The sequence below is a fragment of the Lissotriton helveticus genome, chromosome 3_1, assembly GCF_964261635.1.
Source record: "Lissotriton helveticus chromosome 3_1, aLisHel1.1, whole genome shotgun sequence".
Classification (NCBI taxonomy): domain Eukaryota; kingdom Metazoa; phylum Chordata; class Amphibia; order Caudata; family Salamandridae; genus Lissotriton; species Lissotriton helveticus.
The window spans coordinates 211,714,219-211,733,536 of record NC_136061.1 but is presented as its reverse complement, the minus strand read 5'-3'; the positions used below and the strand labels follow the sequence as shown (position 1 = coordinate 211,733,536).

Sequence of the window (19,318 nt, the reverse complement as noted above, 5' to 3'; positions counted from 1 at the left end):
CAACATACACACAGTTGACTTAAAACGTCTAAAATGGTCACACGATTCAATTGAAACCCTACAGTCAAAAAGAAAAGAAAAGTTAACTACAAGTAAAGCCGGGGCTCAGAATAAAATACAAGCGTGGGAAAACTTTACAGCGGATCTTACAACATTAATGTCGCCTGGACAAAAAAAGATAAACAATCTCAGCCAAACAAACGCCCGGGGAAAAACATCAACAGCACGGCTGCGAACTTTGAAAAGTAACCTTAAAAAATCAATAAGGATGTTAAAAAGAACAACCCCTGATACAGCTGCATGGGATAGGGCAAGGCAGCTCAGGAAAAGCTATAAAAAAGATCTCTGGGACGAGAAAAGAAAGAGCAATGACAAATTCTGGGCAGAACTCCTCTGTAGCTCAAAGAAAACCAACTCAAAACAGTTTTGGATAATTATAAACAATTTGAACCGGCCAGCAAAAGCTTTATCCTCAAATATACAAGAATCGGAGTGGGCGGAATTTTTAACCATGAGGTTTTCAGAAACATTCTATCAAGAAAGAAGTAAAAGAAACTCCTACGATTCAGTAGAGGGAAATGGCAAACTCAAAGGGGCCATAGAAATTACCAGCCCAGAACACGCATTTACTCCACAAAAAAAAGACCAGATAAATGTCAAAATAAACCCAATAGAGGGAAACACCTCTCTGACACCACCTACAAACTACATGTCCCCCTTAAGTGAAGGAGTCATACGCATAATCAAGAAAGGCAGAAACGACGGTGCCCCAGGCCCCAACGGCATCCAGCAAGCAATTTTTAAACACGACATCTTGTTTTGGGGTAATTACTTCTCTAATCTATACCAAGAAATAGAGAATATAAATACAATACCAGAATATTGGAAAGGTTCGATCTTGACTCCAATATTTAAAGGAGGTGACAGAGCAAATCCAGCTCATTATAGGTTGATAGCCCTGCTGGACATAGAGGCAAAATACTATGCCACCCGGGTGCTAGAAGATCTCAAGGCATGATCTGACAACCTTAACCTCATCCCGGATAACCAAACGGGTTTCAGGCAAGGCTTAGGGACGACGACGAACATCTTAGGTCTATCACTAATTGCGAACAAGTGCAAGCAGAGGAAATTACATCTCTACCTCTGCTTTGTAGACCTAAAAGCAGCCTTTGATAGTGTTGATCGTCACCTACTGTGGAAAAAGCTACAAGCCTGGGACATCCCTGACAGGGTATTAAAAGGCATATTGCTATTTTATTCAAATACCTGGCTATGGATCAAGATAGGTGATGGGTCCAGGCTATCGAGGAAGCTGCTGACCACCAGAGGCTTAAAACAAGGGTGCGTCCTGGCCCCACACCTTTTCAATCTGTTTCTATCAGACCTCTCTCAAAGGCTGGCCAGTATTAACTCCCATCCACCAAAGCTTGGTGAATTGAGGCTTTCGCATCTTTCATATGCGGACGACATGGTGTTAAATGAGCCAAACAAAGATCGGTCTACAAGGATGCCTTAACGAAATGTCATCTTATATTTCAGAAAATAAACTTGAAATAAACACATCCAAAACTAAAACTATGGTGATTGGTAGCAAAAAGCAAAGAAAACAGACAATTTGGCTTAATGGAGCCCAGCTAGAGGAGGTAAAAAAATACAAATACCTAGGCCTCTACATTGACAACTCTAAAAACTTCACCGAGCAAAAAAACTATATGTCTCAGAGAACAAGTGCCTTCAGTTTACTGGCTAAAAAGCTGAAGGGTCCCTCCTATAAACCCTTGCTCGCTGTAATGAAGGCAAAAATCCTGCCAACTCTATCATACGCCAGCGCTGCCTTCCATGGCGAGGACGGAGAGCTCATAAACAAACTAATAGCTTCCATCTACAAAAAAGTATTCCACATACAAAGGTCGGCCTCTCCAGCGCAGGTCCGCCTTGAATTTGGTCTAATAAATGAAGAAATAGGAAGAATGTATGCGACTGTGAAAACCTGGTATCGCCTGAAACTAAATGCAGCCACATCAAAAATCAACGAAGCTCTTTGGTGTGAATTAAATGAGGATAAAACTTCTCTTTTTAATCAATACCTCACCAAATCCCTCTCCACTACATGCACAATGGAATTATGGAACAAAAATTTGCCGTACCAATCTTTCAAGCAAGCTGTAAATAAGGCTCAAAAAGCCATTCGTCTTTATTGGATAAAAACATTTTTAGACCAAGGTTGCATGCCTGGATGGTGTTAAACGACTATAAGTCCCTTGCACCGGCGGCATACCTGAGCAAAACATTTTCAATTAATGTAAAAATGCAACTTATGACACTACGTTTTGGAATCTTACCATCCTTGGCTGACCAGCCCGCGTGGTTGCATACAGGCCCCAAAACATGCCGGCTGTGCAACTTCCACAAAGAAGATCTTATCCACGTAATCTGCACATGCAAGAAACTACAGGAGGAGCGAGCGCTCCTTTTAAAAACATGCTTCAATGAGAGGGGCATTAGATCTTGCAGAGCTGCAATAACGGCGTGCCTAAACCCCTCTGATCCCCCATTGAATGGCAGACTGATTAAATTTCTCAAAGTGTTTACAAAGCTGTGCTAAAAGGGGTTGGAAGCATGGCCAAGTGAGGGCTAACTCACGGAACAAACTTTTTTCTTGTTCTACTAACAATGGTCATTTTAGAGACCCTATGTAGCGATGAAGTGACTGTATATTTAAATTCTTGTCTTTTTAACCTTTGCACAATACTGTTTTTTATCCGTTTTTTGGTTCTTGTTTTAAAATTGTTTACAATTACAATTTAACTGCCTGCCTACAGGTCCGAACGGCATGTGATCTAAAGGAAGGTATTCTGATATTGTTGATACTGTTCATGGGAAAAGAACAAGAGTTTTACCTGGTTGGCTTAAAGGGTATGTAATGTAATTTTGTATGTACCTATTTGTTGTTTTTTTTTTTTTTTCCATTTTGTTTTTGTTTTCTTTTCCTTCTCCTTTCTTCCCTTCCATTATTCCTTTCTTTGGTTATAGGGGGGGGGGTTATATTGGTCATTTGTTTGTTTAGTAAAGTATTGCTTTAATGCTCGTGATCTGTTACTGTAGAATGTATGTAGAATGTATGATGTTGTACCATTCTGCTGAGTGTCAGTTGTACTGGAGCATCTGCTTGAGAAGGAGTTCACCTGGCACTCACATGTATCCTAAGGACTTATTTTTATACCAATAAAGGTATTTGGATTAAACCTGTTTCCATCATTACACAAAAGGCACGATGGTCACTGCCAGGAAGGGTGGTGAAACAGTCACGAGGAACATTTCATACTTCAAGAAGTACCAACATCCTGCGGCTCCCAGCGCCGAGGTTCCCATTCTGGATGATGTTGGATCCACTGTCGAGTCTGAATCAGAGGGCACTGGGCTGCCCGACCATCAGGGGCTGTCTCCACCTAGGGCTTCCGCTAGCAGACCCTCGATGACCCTCCAGGCAGGAGACTGCCGAGATGAGACGGGATGTCGAGGAGGTCTAAGGTACCATCTCTGCAGCAATTCTGCAGTCGTCTCGACTGAGAGGTTTCGTATTGGACTAAGTGTTTTGCAATGGACAGGTTCTCTGTTATCCATTTTGCATCTCTCTCTCTTTTCTCTTTTGTTTCTCTATCCCATCCAACTGTGTTAATGTCCTACTTGGTTGTCAACCAATTTGTGATAAAGGAGGAATGTTATGCTGTGAGGACCACCCCATGTAGTCTGGGATGTAGGGGTGTCCTCTACGTTTGTCCTGAACACACCAACCCAGGCGGAAGTGCGGTTAGGAAATAAAATAAGGGTTGTGACCGGATGTCCGGGTCAGACCAGGTTATCACCACGAGTGTCTGCTGTATCATTTATCACACTGTGGCCTATCTAATCATCAGACGTAGTGATGCGCACCAAGGGGCAGATTTATGAAGGCCTTGCGCCGCCAGTGCGTCATTTTTAACATGGGAAAAAGTGACGCACCGGCGGCGCAAGGTCTTCATAAATCTGGCCCCAAAGCAGGGCACGAGTCGGGGTACCACGCGGGTGGACGGCATCCCCCCACTTATTTTCGAGGGTTATTCAGGGTGGACGCCGTCCACCCTGCTCAATCAAAACCGCGTCCACCATTACTGATGAATTATGTTTGCCTCTAGGCTGCGCGTGTGTGCCCGAATGCAGACTTGCTTCCTACAGCGCCCAGACGCTCTGTGGGAGTGCGCTCTCCCCTCGAGAAGCAGAATACATAACAAAAGGGTATCGTCAAAACGTCCCTTTTCAAAGCGGGAGGCGCACCAGGAAGCCCAGTACAGCAATTAAATTACAAAGGGGCTGCTTACAGTTTTCCAAGAGGCCCTTAGCAGGCAGTGTGAAACTAATCCTATGTGAATGTGTTTCACACTGCAATGAGAGGGTGTGGACGTGTCATTACGCCCAGTGTTGCTGAAATTGGAACTGGGGGAGGATTGCGAGGCCGGCACTAGGGTAAGTATATTAAAGTTTAAAAAGCACCTTCTGCCTCGTTCCTAGCCACAATAAAAATGTTACATAGCTTCGGTGATTAATGTTCTACTTGGAGTGAGATCGGAGTTTTGTCTAGTGAAAGTTTTGACTCATTGTTAATATGGGTTAATATGCCTGATGCAAAGGACGTGTACCATACATCACAGACCTGTATTTATGAAGGTAGCTCAGTGGGTTACTGCTTTTGTTAGAGGTATTCTTTAGTTACTTGCAGTTTCTAAGTTAAAATCCTAAAATGGAACAGCGAGCTATCAACTGTAATCAAAGCGCTGCATGCAAACTGCAAGTTATATATTAGAGTGTTATACTTTTTTCCCCAGTCTTCCATTTTTTTATTGTTGCAAAAAAGATTTGTTTGGGTAGAAAACAATTGTTATTATTACAGAGAACTCTCAAGTATGGTGTTACATTTTGAATCCTGTTAAAGGGTGGTTGTAAGGGAATCTGTGCCGGTAGTGGTCATTGGGGGGCGCTAACTGGGCACCACCAGTGCTAAAGCCGGCCCTGGAAACAGGTTCCAGTATTGATACTCAAATGAAGAGCTCCAATACTTTCCAGTCGATGTTGATCAAAAAACTGTAAAAACTACATTAAACATTCATCTTAAAGTATAGGCAAAAAGTTTTAAACCAATCCTCCTTTTTATTTATCATCACAAAGAATACACCTTCAAATACATGACTTCAGGCTTTGCTCTGTACAAAACCCCTGACTTGCCTTTTAGTTCACTAATAGCACTGTCTTTTGGGGGGAGGTGGTGGGGGAGCTGGAACGATTCTCAGGTCTTGTTTGATAAATACTTTGCACATAATCTGAAGTACTAACATGAGGTGCTTTCGATAGTTTACTATAGTCTAACATAATCTGTGCTGCATGATTGACACACCACATTTTTTCAAGGCTTGGCTTGTGTATGGGTTCTTAAGAGCCAGAACAGACCCTTGGCTCCGCTGTCCCTGGTAATTTGGTGTCTCGCCCACCTTTGCCTTTTGCCATAGTCCGGGTCACTGGAATTATGCGTCAGGAGAAGACCAAATTATGCAGCAGGGTGGAATTATGAGGCAAGCAAAGGCAAGTTATGTAGTATAATGCTGCATATTTTATGATAGAGTTACTTTATTATTTTGAAATTTTGCACATGCTAACACTAACTGAATTGTATTGTATTGTTACTTGTATAGCGCATGGTACCCGGAGGCATCCCAGGGCTGCGCGGGGCTAAGGGGAGGGGGTCTGAGCTTTTATATGAACAGCCAGGTCTTCAACTGTTTTCGGAAGTTCAAATGGTTTGGTTCGCTCCGTAGATGCAGTGGGAGGGCATTCCATAGTCTGGAGGCATTGAGTGAGAAGAGGCTACCGCCACTTCTGGCCTTCTTGATCCTGGGAATCACCGCAACTGGGCAAATGTTTCATCTCATTAGTACCATTTACCACCTAAATACATCCATCTTTAAGCTACTTTAAGTGCATAGTTTATTCAGTCTGATAATATGGCAATGTGGGCTGTATTTGGATAATTAGCAAAATGGCATCTTGGCAATATCTGTAACTGAGGGATAAACATGCTGCCCAAAAATGCAGGTCGTATAATAGAACGTCGAATATTCTGTAACCTTTACTACCGCTCCCTATGGAGGACAACCCACCCAACGTATAACTCTTTACTGTGTCGATGGGGAACTCTTTAACACAAGTGTATCCATTGGTGAAGTAGATGTGCTTTTGGCAAGACTGAATGCTGAGTGGGCTGTCATATTGTTACAGCCCACTTCGCAAACTTCTTTGTTTTTCAGAAACAAGCCCACAATTCAAGGGTTTGTTTCTGAAAAATAAAAATGTCTCCTACCCACAGGGAGATTTTCCCCTACAAGTGGTGGGCAGTGTTCATTTTTCCTGCCAGGCATGGCAGACACTGAGAGTGGTCTGCCTCAGCAAATCCGCCCCAAGTAGGCAGACCTTCAGAGGTACTGACTGGAGCGTCATTTCAGTGGAATGACCTCTGCCTATAACTGTACCCCAGTGGACAATGGTCACACTTGCAGAACCCAGAGGCTCTTCCTTCCAGTTACCCGTACCACCCTTTCTTCGGGACGTGGAATAACCAGACTTAACACGTGCTATTATAGGACACTCAGGATGTAGTGATGTCACTTCCTGTCGTGATGTCACTTCCTGTCGTGATGTCACTTCCTGTGACCACGCCTACCTTGGAGAGCCCCCCCCACTTCTTTTTTTTAGGACTTGTGCCCTGCCCCAAAGGTTTTCCCTGGCGCATAACAGAGACTTTTCAACCAGAACAGATCTACTGCCATGTTTCTCTACTGCCTGAGAAGTCCCCCACCACTTTTTTCTTTTTTAAGCCTTGTGCCCTAGGAAGAATGGGTTTCGATAGGGCTTTAAGTGTGATGAAAAAAATAGGGGGTCTTTCAAAGGGGCGAGGCTGATTTAATTATGAAAGTGGCTTAAAAACATGCACGCAAGTATATGTGCTTTTTATAGTATGCCGCCCAACTAGTATTTTGCTTTTTCTGTCACTGCATCCAGATATATAATGCCGCAAGTATCATTACACCTACAACAAGCCAGGACTATTGGCTTTGTCAATGGTTGTTAGTTGCATAAGATAAATAAGCGACATATGGCTTCGTTGTATAGAATATTGAAAACGCTTCAGTTCTGAAATGATGAGGCTGAAGGAACTATAACCAGTCTCTTAGAAATTACATTAAATGCGGTGAAGGGTGGCACTGCTGCTGATTACTCATTAACCCTGAGGGTGAGGACAAAAATGGAGAGCCCGATATAGACCCGTTTCAGCACCTGCTTTTTAGCACCGGCAAGACCCGGCCCTTTTAAAGCTCTGGGATTGGACACAGGTTAGGAGAGTTAAAACATAACATTACGTGATAATTTACTGTTTTGGAGACACGGGTGGTAATTCCTTTATTTATGTCTCAGTTTTTGGTGCGACAAAGGGATTTGTCCCCCACTATGGGAATTGCCTGGTGTTCTAGTTATCCTTAAGGAAACGGAAGATCTATGATAAAAGTAATAGAACCTGGCTCTAATGTGCAGTCGAGATCTTTCCAGGGTGCCTTCAAGAACGATCACCAAGAATCCCACTGTCACGAGCCGCCTTAGAACGAGGAAAGCAGCCGAAATAGCGCGCTCTACTGGCAATCATGATTAGAACATTCATCAGTGAAGCATCACTCCCATGATCGCCAGCCTTCTCTTCCCCATCCCTGCCGATACTCTTCCATTCAGAAGCACAGGCGGGAGCAGCCATGCTTGCCCCCCAGTCCGAAGAAGTTATATCCACACAAGCTGATCAGCAAGCGCCAGCCGCCTACTAAAACTCCAGAAAAGTTCGGCGGCTTTGTCAAATGCACGCGCAGACGCCACGACCAATCAGCAATTCTTAACACCTCGTAGGGCACTAGGATTGGCTTAGATGTACATTTGAGGCTCCAATTATTGATCATCTTACACATGAGCAGTAGTACCTCCCGCTCTCTGACGACTGGAAGAGGATATTCTGCCGTGTGATTGGCTAGCCACCTGGACAAATGACACCCATTAAAAGATCAACAGCGGACGAGAGAGCTTGTGCTGTGGTTTCCGGATGGTCCGCGTAAGTAGCGGGCAGCTGGTCACCATCTACCTATCGGTGGTAAAGTGTATTGTTGTAAAGTAGAATGGCGTCATCAGCAATACAGGGAAATAGGCAACCGAATAATGTACTGTTTGGATCCTGTCGGTAGCTAGGTCTAACTTTGTCGTCTGGGTATTCAGTTAGCGAAACAGGAACTGCACCAGGCTTCAGGAAGAATTGAAGGCGGTGATTATTTGGACATATTGCCTGACTAGTTGTATGGGGAACAGAGAAAACCACCATCACTCTGAGGACGGGTGTTGGTTTTTAGGGGTGTGTGATTGAAATGGAGTGATCATCAGCTCTCGGCTTGGCAAGTAATGAGGAAGCACACAGGGTTTTCTTGTACACGTCTGTATATGTTGCCCTCCCGAGTTTACCCTTACACCGACTCGCTTACTCCAGGGCTAATATGAACACGGCACCTTATAACCTACAGGTAATCTGTACTATCCTCCGTGCTACTCGTTCTCACCAAAATCAATACTTTTGAGCTATACCCTCCTCAGGAGAAAGAAGTGGGAGCATTTCAGCAGTCTTCCTGACTTTACCACCCTTGCCGAACGTCATCGCCATGGTGTGAGGTTGGGTCATAATGACTGTGTTTATGATAAGTAGGACAAATGATAATGAAAATTACAAGTAAGTAACTGGGGTATTTACCTTATGTTCCTCATCTCAGACATTATTTTTCAGGAACACAAACGTAATGCTAGCGTTACATGTTAAATGAACAGAACTTACTGCACATGTTTGCCAGTAAGTAATGCCAGAAACCGGTCCTGGGAAGCTTGATTCCGGTCCAGGGAAGACATGGCTAGACTGTTCCCATGAGGCACAGGGTCAGACTGATTTGCATATGGCCATGTCTGAACTGGGGTGGCGGAGTGAGCTAAAGAACGATTATGGATGAAACCCAGATCAGTTGACTGTGGGTGAGTGTTTGTATTGTCAACGCTCCGTCCATCATCACCTTTGGTTTTTCTTTGTTCGCCCTAAGTTGGCAGGGTATGCTCAGACGTGAGTCCCTTGCTCACTTTGCCACTGGAGTCAAGTAAGCCCGGATGAAGACGGCTGTAATGCCAGAAACCGGTCCTGGGAAGCTTGATTCCGGTCCAGGGAAGACATGGCTTGGCAGTTCGGGCTGGACTGTTCCCATGAGGCACAGGGTCAGACTGATTTGCATATGGCCATGTCTGAACTGGGGTGGCGGAGTGAGTTAAAGAACGATGATGGATTAAACACAGATCAGTTGACTGGGGGTGAGTGTTTGTATTGTCAACGCTCCGTCCATCATCACCTTTGGTTTTTCTTTGCCAGTAAGTAATGCCAAACTAACTTTATTAGTGTAAAAAAATAATATCTGCCAAGAATTGCAGATAATTATCTCAAACAGCATTCAGCGTATTCTTCCCAAAACAAGGACCTTGCATTCCTAACTCCTTAATTCTATATTTGTGTGGGAAGAAGCTGCTCTACAGATCTCTGATAAAGGTACGCGTTGCACCTATGCATATGAGAAGCTTTTATCCTTGTACAGTATCCTCACAGGTTACAAACATAGGGTTGAAGATCAGAAAGGTTTTAAAATATTCAGAATATATGGTGAAGGCTCTTTTCACATCCTAGAAGTGTAACTATTTATCCTGCATAGAAGCAAAAGTAAAACAAGACAAGTAACAAGACCTCCCTCTTAATTTCTGTGACCCATGAAAGTAATCGTCGGTATAAACTTGAGGTATGGTTTAAAAATAATCCAGTCCTCAAGAATTCTCAAAGAAAGTTATATAGGATAGGACCCAGTTCCCCAATCCTTCTAATCACCAAGGAGTTAACTGCGTCTGACTTTTTTCCAGATCCTCAATCGGATAGGGTATGGACATGAACCTGTGAACATTGACCCAGACCAGGGCCTTCCAGGGCTGTAAGATAAGTTCTACAACTTGCTAGTATAGCAAACTACTCCAAGCAGGAGCTCATTGGCACTACGTTTGTCATGTTTCTGATGGAAGTGTCAGGAGATTTCTTGATAAAGTCACCCATTTTCTGACTGATTCTTCCAAAGGTTTCAGGTATCACCTCCTCATCTTTATGTTTACCTCTTTGATCTGAAGAAGCAGATGCCATTTTTTCTCCCTCATTATTGGAAGCATCACCATGATCCGGCATCTAGTATGAAGACTTCTGTTTGGGAGCAGGTGGCTGCAGCTTTGAGGACATGGTTTACTGAGGATCTGGCTTGTCCTCAAAACTATCTTAATCATTTCCCTTTGTCTTCCTTGCCCTCGTAAGAGAAGACGTTTACCTGGCTCTTTAGGAGGAAAAATCCTCTCTACATTGTATCCTTTCCTAGAATTGTTCCCTATTGTTTCATTAGAACAACTCAACACTTACCTCCTCTTTTCAATACTTAAGAAAGATTGTCCTGTATGGGATGGAAAGCGAAACTACGCAGATGAGCACAACACCTCATTTCCATCCAGCATATGCGTCCTTTGTCAGAAAGTGGAATTTCGTATGTTTGGAAAAGAAATGTGCTGCCCTCAGCCTCAGTTAAGTACCGGACCTCTTACTTTTATAGCTGCTCACTCCCTTACTTCAAAAGCAGTTTTTGGTACCCTTCCAGCCTATAGGGGATCTTTGCCACCTCTTCCTGAAATTCTCTCCTCTGCGTTACTCAACCGTATTACTCAAACCAGACGTCCCCATGCCCAGCTCCTGAAGGATAATGGAATGCACATTGATAAAATGGCTAGACTATGTAATGGTGAATAATAAATACGGAAAATGAAACAAACTCAATTAGAGAAGTACATTATTTCTAGAAGTATTATTTTTAAAACTTTATTTGAATTTATGATCTACAACTGAGAGTTGTTAGTACAAAGTTTATTAAACAAGGGGCGTATCAGCTGTATCCAATAATTTTTTTAATTTTTTTATGTACACGTTTAAAATGATGGTACAATGAATTTTGTGATTCGGGATGTTGTTTTGGTTTTAATTAACTATACAATAAAGACATTTTTCACTTCACTTTATTAAACATAATATATTAAGCACCTCATTTCCCTCTGCTGTTGATTCACTCACAGCCCTATTCCATCCCGTTCTTAGTGCCATAGCCGTTTATGAATGTAGCTCTGAGCAGGGCCTACCTTTTTGACTTCGATTGGATTTTTTGTGTTAACCTGCTTTAGGAAGTTTTGGTTGGCTGAATTTTATATTATGTTTTATTATGGGTGTGTTGTGAGTTCTATTTTATTTTGTCTTTCACCCTTAAACTAGGTTTCTGTCATTTGCTAAACATTATAAATAAACCAAAGAATTAACAATTTTTTGTTGTTTGTAATTCTCCTTGTTCTAGTTGGAGGCATGTCTGTAGTCTGAGGGTTACGAAGCAGGCACTGTAGAGAACTATTTTGTGTGTGTATGTGGTCCTTGTGAAAGTGCAGTATTCTTTAACTTTTAGTGAAATCAGTTAGTGCCTGAAGTGATCTGACATTGCCCTTGATGAATGTTGGAGTGGGTGGAAGAAAAATATGAATGATACAATCACAGACTAATGGGTGAAGTATGGCTGAAAACCCCTATAAGTACCTATGTTCGTAATAATTTTAGTAAAATTAAAAGGTCATGTCTAACACAAACCTAAACAAGCTTTTGCAATGCAATAGGTCTCACATTCATGCGAGTTTGAGCTATTGGCATTGTAAACAGCAATGCCTCTTAACCCCTTCTGTCGGCCAATGGCCATCGCGCGCACTACCTTCGTAGTGCTGCGCACATCCGTTGGCATTGCCGCCGCGTTTAAGCGGTTAGTTATGTTTTGGTTTTTTAAACATAAATAAAAGGCATTGTCATTTACAATGCTAATTGCTTAAACTCTCGCAAATGTGAGACCTATTGCATTGCAAATGCTTGTTTAAAGGATGCCCCAGACACTACTTTCTCAACCTACCAGCCTTCAGCGATAGGACAACAGCAAGCTCATCTCTAAAAAACATATTGCACATGGTTCTGCAATCTTACCTCTCGAGAGATAAAATCAAAGCTCTACCCCAACACTACCAGCCTGTGAACATTCGGAAGTATGAACCCACCGGGTCAGGCATAGTCTCTTCTCTTGCAGAACTAGACTCTCCTGTTACCTTATTCCCTCTCCTGCCACCTGCATTCGCTTTCCAATCACACACATGACGCTAATGCACTGTTCAGCAATAGGGAGCTGTTACCTACTCGTTATGACGGCCCTCTTTTCTGTCTCCTAATCCGTACCTTGAGGCGAATACAACAAACAGTTTAAGAACTAAACGTACCAATTAATACTGATTTAGGTTTTTATGGCATTCCTCATTACTACTGCTGGTTTGTGACTGGCGTGCAGGATTAGTGCTATCAAAGAGTTCTGACTGCTTTCAGAACTTGTTAGATTACTAATTTGAGTGGCAATCTTAGAGCCAAGCTTGTATGATTAGTCGAACATGATGGAGAAATCTGCTCGCTAAGACCGAAAATTGACATCTGTGTAAAGTGAATGTTTCCTCCCTGCCCCTTCTGTGGAGTATCACTGACCGAGAACCCTCTTGGAAAAGGCAGGATGACATGTGAAAGATAAACATTAAGAAAGTGAAGTCACTGAAAACCCATATTATTTAAAATGCAGGTTAAAATCTATGATTTTCATCCGATTTTAAACCAGTTTTCTATTAGGTCTTCAGAGCTTTAGGGTTGAGAAGGTAACTGGGTTGGAGATTTTCTGTCACAACGTGTTGGAATTGTTCATTGGATGCTTCTTCAGAGTGCTCCTTTAGAATTAGCTGTAAAAGCTGGTCTTTTAGAACACAAATATGCAAAATTGCACTGTATGATGTAGCGTTTGACTACGTTTCTGCTCGAAGGATCTGTGAAGTTTTGAATATAGACAGAAAACCCAGAAATGGAAATTGTCCCGAAGAACTTCTAGAATTTATTTATATACAGAAACTCTACACCCTGCTAGCTTCAGCAACTGGCCAAGCTCCTTCAACAATTCAACCCATATCATACTCCCTCAGAATCCAAAAGGAAGGACTGCATGAGGAAGTTCTGCAGCAAGGCACGAACACAAGCTGCAGCATCATACCACGCAAACCACTCTATATACCTGGGGCAAGTCGAGTCTGTTACTACGCTAGGTCTGATTTATGGTAGCTATATAAACCCTACCATTTTGAAAGTTCACCCCATGGATTGAGTATCACAAAGGCTCCTCTGTCCCACAGCACTATGTACTCACCGCCCTGATGGGAGACTGGAAGAGATAGTGAGATTTCCGGCTAAGCCTTTTATAAACACGCGACCTCAGCTTTAAAATAATGTACGTCACGTTGAAATGCGGAAATCAGAGGAGTAGAGATGTAAATGAAGGCGTACAACTTCGACTTCTAATGGGATGCTCAAGAGAAACAGACAGTGGACCAAAGAAACAATTTAAAAGATATATAAATTTTTTTTATTTTGAACAAACCTTGGCTTGTCGCTGTGGTGAATTTTATTAAATGTTTTCTCTTTTCATGAGGCTTGCCGCTCTGCCAGGGTGTTCCTCCTACAATGCAGACGTGAACACTCCGTACACACCAACGTGCTCCAAGCAGGAATGCGTCCGGCTCTCCGGGAGGGCCAAGGCGCCCCCCATTCACCTGGCTGCTTGTGAAGTGAAAGCGGGTGCGGAGCTGAATGTAAACACAGCACGCCGTGTTGTGGTGCCTGAAGTAGGAGAAACTTAATAAAGAAAATAGTTCTTACAAGTCCAGTAACAACCGAAGTAAAGGGCCCAGTAGCTATAGGAGGCTACAAATGAACCAATTCAACACAAGTGACCTGGTCCTGAATAGGCCTTTATATTCTTTCAAAAAGTATACACTTTGAGGCCCAGTAAGAACACTATTGTTTGTTCTTTGTCTGACTGTCAATGTGGGATGCCGGTGAATTCTTTTAAATTGGTCTATACAGAGTGTACTTTCTACCCCTACTAGCATTTAAGTGCGGGGAGATAAAATAAAGGATCATATTTGATTAGATGTATACTTTTTGAAAGAATATAAAGGCCTATTCAGGACCTGGTCACTTGTGTTGAATTGACTTTTTGAGTGGAGGGCGACCAGGTTTCCTTTTCCCTCTGTGCTCCTTTTGTTGTGTAGGCTACAAATGAAGACAAGGCAGTACTGCGGGGGGACTAACAGGCTAATCACTGAATCATTAGCCTGCATTTACAAAGGACAAGCACACAAGCCAATAGAAAATATGGGCGGGGTGTGGGAGGGGCTTCTCTTCAATGCTGTACTACAGCAGATCGCCAGAGCAGCACTTGCCCACTGACTCAGGCTCGACCTAAAAAGCCAAATGGTCTGGCATTGACTGCCAGCCTTTTGCGAAAGAAGGCTAGAAAGTAAAAAGGCAAAAAAGAAAGGAAGAAAGAGAAAAAAGGAAGGAAGAATGGTAAAAAAGAAAATCAAGAGAACAGAAGGAAAATGAAGGAAAAAGGAAATAAAGAACAGAAGGTAAAGGAATGAAAGAAGGCAAACACATTAAATATAGAAGGTAAAAAAGGTAGAAAGAAGGAAAGAAAGGAAAAGCAAGAAAGAAGGAAAGAATGAAAAAATGCAAGAATGAAAGGAAGGAAAGAAAAGACAAAAAAAGGAAAGGAGGCAAAAAGAAAGCAAGATGGACTGAAGGAAAGAAGGCTAAATAGAAGGAAAGAAAAGAAGACAAACAAGGCAATGAATGAAAAGGCAAAATAAAGAAAGGAAAATTGGAAATAAGACAAAAAGAAGACAAAAGAAGAAAGAATGGAAAATAAAAGGGAAAAAGGCAAAAAAGGATAGAAAGAAGGCAAAATGGACGAAACAGGAAGGAAAGAATGCAAAAGTGGAAGAAGAAACAAGATGGAAAAAAGAGAAAAGGCAAAGAAGGAAATCGAAGTAAAGAAGGGAAAAGACAAAAAGTAGGAAGAATGAAAAGATATAAGGAAATAAAGGAATATGGAAAGAAAGAAGGAAAGAGGATTCACAGTATAAAATATTGGACACTAAAACCCAAAGTATACCCTACTTATTTGTAAATTAACACGTTAGAAGTTGCTGCAAATTAAACAGAATAAAGTTTGATTTTATTACTGTGCAAAGTTTATTAAAGTGCCATTAGTGAAATTGAGTCCAGGAACAGCAGTCAGCTAAACAAATGCCACTCTGAAGGGAATCGCCAAACACATTGTCGGTAGACAAAAACAAAGCTTGAATCTACCCTTTGCTCACTGCAAATGGGTCATACTATCACATCAGGCGACACTGAAGAAATGTCAAAGTAAAAACAAACACTGGCACTAAAGGGACCTACATTGTAAGCGGATGAGACCTTGTGAAAGAGCAAAATGCCGTCACTCACAGTGAAGTTACCCATTGGCTTAAGAAGGCTGACCCATTGCCCCATGCTATAGTGGGTGGAAGCAAAATGTGAATGACACAACAACAGACCAATTTATGAAGAGAGGTACCCCCCCATTTACATAAGTATATGATACATACTATTTTAGTAAAAATCAAAAGGCCTTAGCTAACGCCAGATCTAACATAGGGTCTTGGCAAACGCCAGACCTAAGAAGCATTGGCATAGCCAATAGGGGTCACATTTGGGACCTTATTTGGGACCTTATAAGTATTTAGCCATGCAGCAGATTATTCTGGGTGCTACAACATCAACTGTTCTTTAACGTGGAAGGATTGACACTGCTAGGCACATTACAGCACTGTACTGAGAAGTACTTATTTAAAGTGTTATAGGCTTTTGCTTCAGTTCTATTGACAGCGAAACACATTTCCTTCCACAAACAATTGAATATATGAATTGCCAGACTTGAGACGCTTGTTACGCGTTCAAATGCAAAATGTTTTAGAGTGCAGAGAAAATAGTGCTTTAAACAAGGATTTAATTCACTAGAAAGAGAAATGTGCTTTAAACAGTTAACAATGTGTGGAGCACTTTCTCACGTTTGACACTTTATTACCAAGGGGAGAAAAAAGAAAACAACCAGCAAGCATTAGGGGGTTAGGTCACTAACAGGCACCCTCAAAAAGCGTCTAATATTTGATCTCTGTTTTTGCCTGCACAGTAAATGTGACGAGATAGGAAACAAAACGAGCCAAGGCAATCGAGGGAAACTGTTTGTTTGTAAACTAAAGATTCAGTGTATTTATACAAATGCCAACAGCTAGGTGTGTTGTGCTAGAAAAGCACCAAAAACACAATATGCCTGACACAAAAGCGGAGGGAATCTGTGTTTGTAAACTAAACATGCCGTCAGCTGAGTGTGTTGTATTCAGAAAGCTAAAAAATGCAACATTCCTAACGGACGAGCCATGACAATAGTAAAAAAGTGCACCCAAAATAACATATGGCTGGCAGGAAAAGATTGTGTGGAAGTGGGTGTAGGAAGAAGGTCGAATCGCAGCTTGCTTGGGGTGAATCTGCAGCAGCGGTTAGGCGCTATATATAGGATTATTTATATAAAGGAGGAATACGTGCATTTATTTATTCAGTGTTTTATATAGCACGGACATGACCCAATAGGGTATCGGAGCGCTTCACATTTACATATTCTTAATCTTAGTACAGCAGGTTTGACACGAGCATAAGCAAATACTAAGCGTACAACACTTTGGGAAAAACAATTGTGCTTACAAGATCATGTGTGTATATATACATTGATTTCAGAGAGAAACGTGTGCTTTCATCATCATTTTCATCATCATATATACAATTCCTGACGACTACTAGCGATCGATTTGTATTAACAGGGTGTGTGATCAGGAAAGTAAACTAGCAGAGTCCAGTCTACAGTTATTATGGGAGGAATTTGCCTATAAGAAAGGTCTTAGCTCCTTTTTTGAAAGCTGAACTGGATGCGATTCATCTAATGCTCGGTGGGAGTGAGTTCGAAATTCTTGGTGCCGCACCAAAAAACGCTCTGTCATAAGTTCTCTTCTTTCGGAAGAGGGCATGTTTCAGTAAGCGATATCCATGGCTCTGAGAGACTCTACTGCCTCCAGATAATGTGATTTTCTGGGCTAGGTTTAGTAGTGAATTCCTTTGTGTGTGATATATGCCATCTTTAGTTGGATTCTTACTTCGTAAGGTAGCCAATTAAGCGCTTTCAAATGGGGGGTGATGTGGTCAAATTCTCTGGAGCCTGTAATAAGTCTTGTGGCTGCATTGAGATATGCTTTTAGTGGGGTTCTTGAAATCTTGGGTAGTCCTGCTAGAGTTGTGCATCCGTAGTCGATCCTCGAGATGAATAGTGCCTGGACTGGTGTCCTGAGGTCTGAAGTAGCTATAAAAGGTTTCAGTTTTCTAAGATCGCTTAAATTGAAGTGGGCATTTTTTGCCCTAATGTTAATGTGGGTTCGCATGTTCAGGTTCTTGTCTATCACTATTCCAAGAGACTTGGTTGAGTCTACTAGATCCAGGGTACACTTTAATGCAGTGATCAACTTTGTCCATTCCATTATACTTGTCGCGTTTTTTTGGGAGGAGATCAGAAGGAATTCTGTTTTATGGGGGTTAAGCTTGAGATGATTATTAGTTAGCCAATTAACGGTCCTCTTTAAGGCCTGGTTCATGATGTTGATCTCTTACACTGATGAAATCTTGATACATAGCTGTGTATCATCTGCTGTTAGCGGTTCTACATATAGATTGAATAGAGCAGGGGATAGTGTTGTTCCCTGTGGTACATCAGTAAGAATTGAAGATGATGCTGATAGGGTTTGGCTCACCAATCTTTGTGATCTGTTTTCTAAGAAGGATCTAAACCACTCTATGACTGTGCCAGCTAAACCCATCCTTTCCTCCAGTCATTCGAGTATTTTTTTATGGTTTACTGTGTCGAATGCTGACGAAAGGTTGAGCAGAATTAGGAGACATGTTTCGTTGCTGTCTAGGGAAAGTAGAGCGTCATCTACTATGTGAAGAATTGCTGTTTCAGTACTGTGATTTGGTCTGAACCCTGATTGGTAGTCATTCAGCAGTTTGAATTGCGAAATGGGCTGGCTTAATTGTTGTTGAACACATTTTTCCATAACTTTGGCAAGCATGGGAATGTTTGTGACTTGGCAAAAGTTGTTGAGGTCAGAGGGGTTCTCTGTAGGTTTTTTAAGATTGGAATGACATGGCCTGTTTTTAGGCATACTGGTAATGAGCCTTCCGAAAGCGAAGCCTTAATAATCTTTGTCCAAAAAGGGATGAGTAGATGGTTTATTGTAGGCCAGCATTTGCTGGTAGAGTATCATTGAAATGGTTGTTTGGTTTTATGGTTGAAATAATTTTGGCAATATCTTTGTTGTCATGTAACTTGAATTTTGACCATAATGCATTGTTTTTGGCCGGTAGCAGAACTGGTTGAGAATTAAGCTTAGCTCCAGGGCTCTTTTGGATCAACGGGATCTCCACTGCATTTTTGAGCTTCATCTCCAAGAATTTGGCTTTAGCTGTTAAAAAGGAAGAGAATTCTTCGCAACTGATGTTCGATTTTGGTGATTTTAGCGCGGATTTGGCCGTTTTATTGGGTTGATCTTTTAACAGTTCGTAGAGTTTCCGTTGGTCTGTTTTTCGCATTATCCAGTTCTCTTCTAATGAAGTCTTTTTTTTATTTTAAAATTCTTTTATTGTTGTCGTTTCTGGCCTGTCTTAGGCCAGTCTTAGTTGTTTTAGATGGAGTGCGGAAGAGTGATTGTCTTTCTTCATTGAGTGATCCATTGAACCAAGGGTTTTTATCATTGACTGGCATTCTTTTGAGTTTTAAGGGGACTGTGTCCTCAATTATTTTCGACATTGTGTTGAAGTAGTACTCCGTGAGTTTGCTGACTTCTGTAAAGTCGTTAAGAGGTTGCAGTTCCTTCTCACAGTGTGCTACAAGATTCTCCATATTGAGCCCTTTGGTGTCATAAACCCATTTTGTGGGTTTGATTGGTTGTGAGGATGTTTTCCTTTCATGTGGGGTATTTGGAAGGTAATGATGTGATGATCTGACCAGTCACATGGAGTGATCTCGATTGTATCAACATCTTCTTCCTTAGAGATGAT

General features: G+C 41.9%; 1 protein-coding gene across 2 annotated transcripts in view; it reads left to right on the top strand.

Moving 5' to 3' along the window:
- Positions 1 to 8,046: 8,046 nt before the first annotated feature.
- Positions 8,047 to 19,318, top strand: part of RAD51D (RAD51 paralog D) — a 151,975-nt gene continuing 140,703 nt past the window's right edge. The window contains exon 1 of one of the 2 annotated variants that reach the window (XM_078679608.1): positions 8,047 to 8,179. In XM_078679608.1, the coding sequence (XP_078535734.1) occupies positions 8,171 to 8,179 (9 nt within the window). In that variant the 5' untranslated portion in view covers positions 8,047 to 8,170. Of the gene's footprint in view, positions 8,180 to 8,306; positions 8,387 to 19,318 lie in introns of those variants that run through there. The other variant, XM_078679609.1, reaches the window with a different exon arrangement.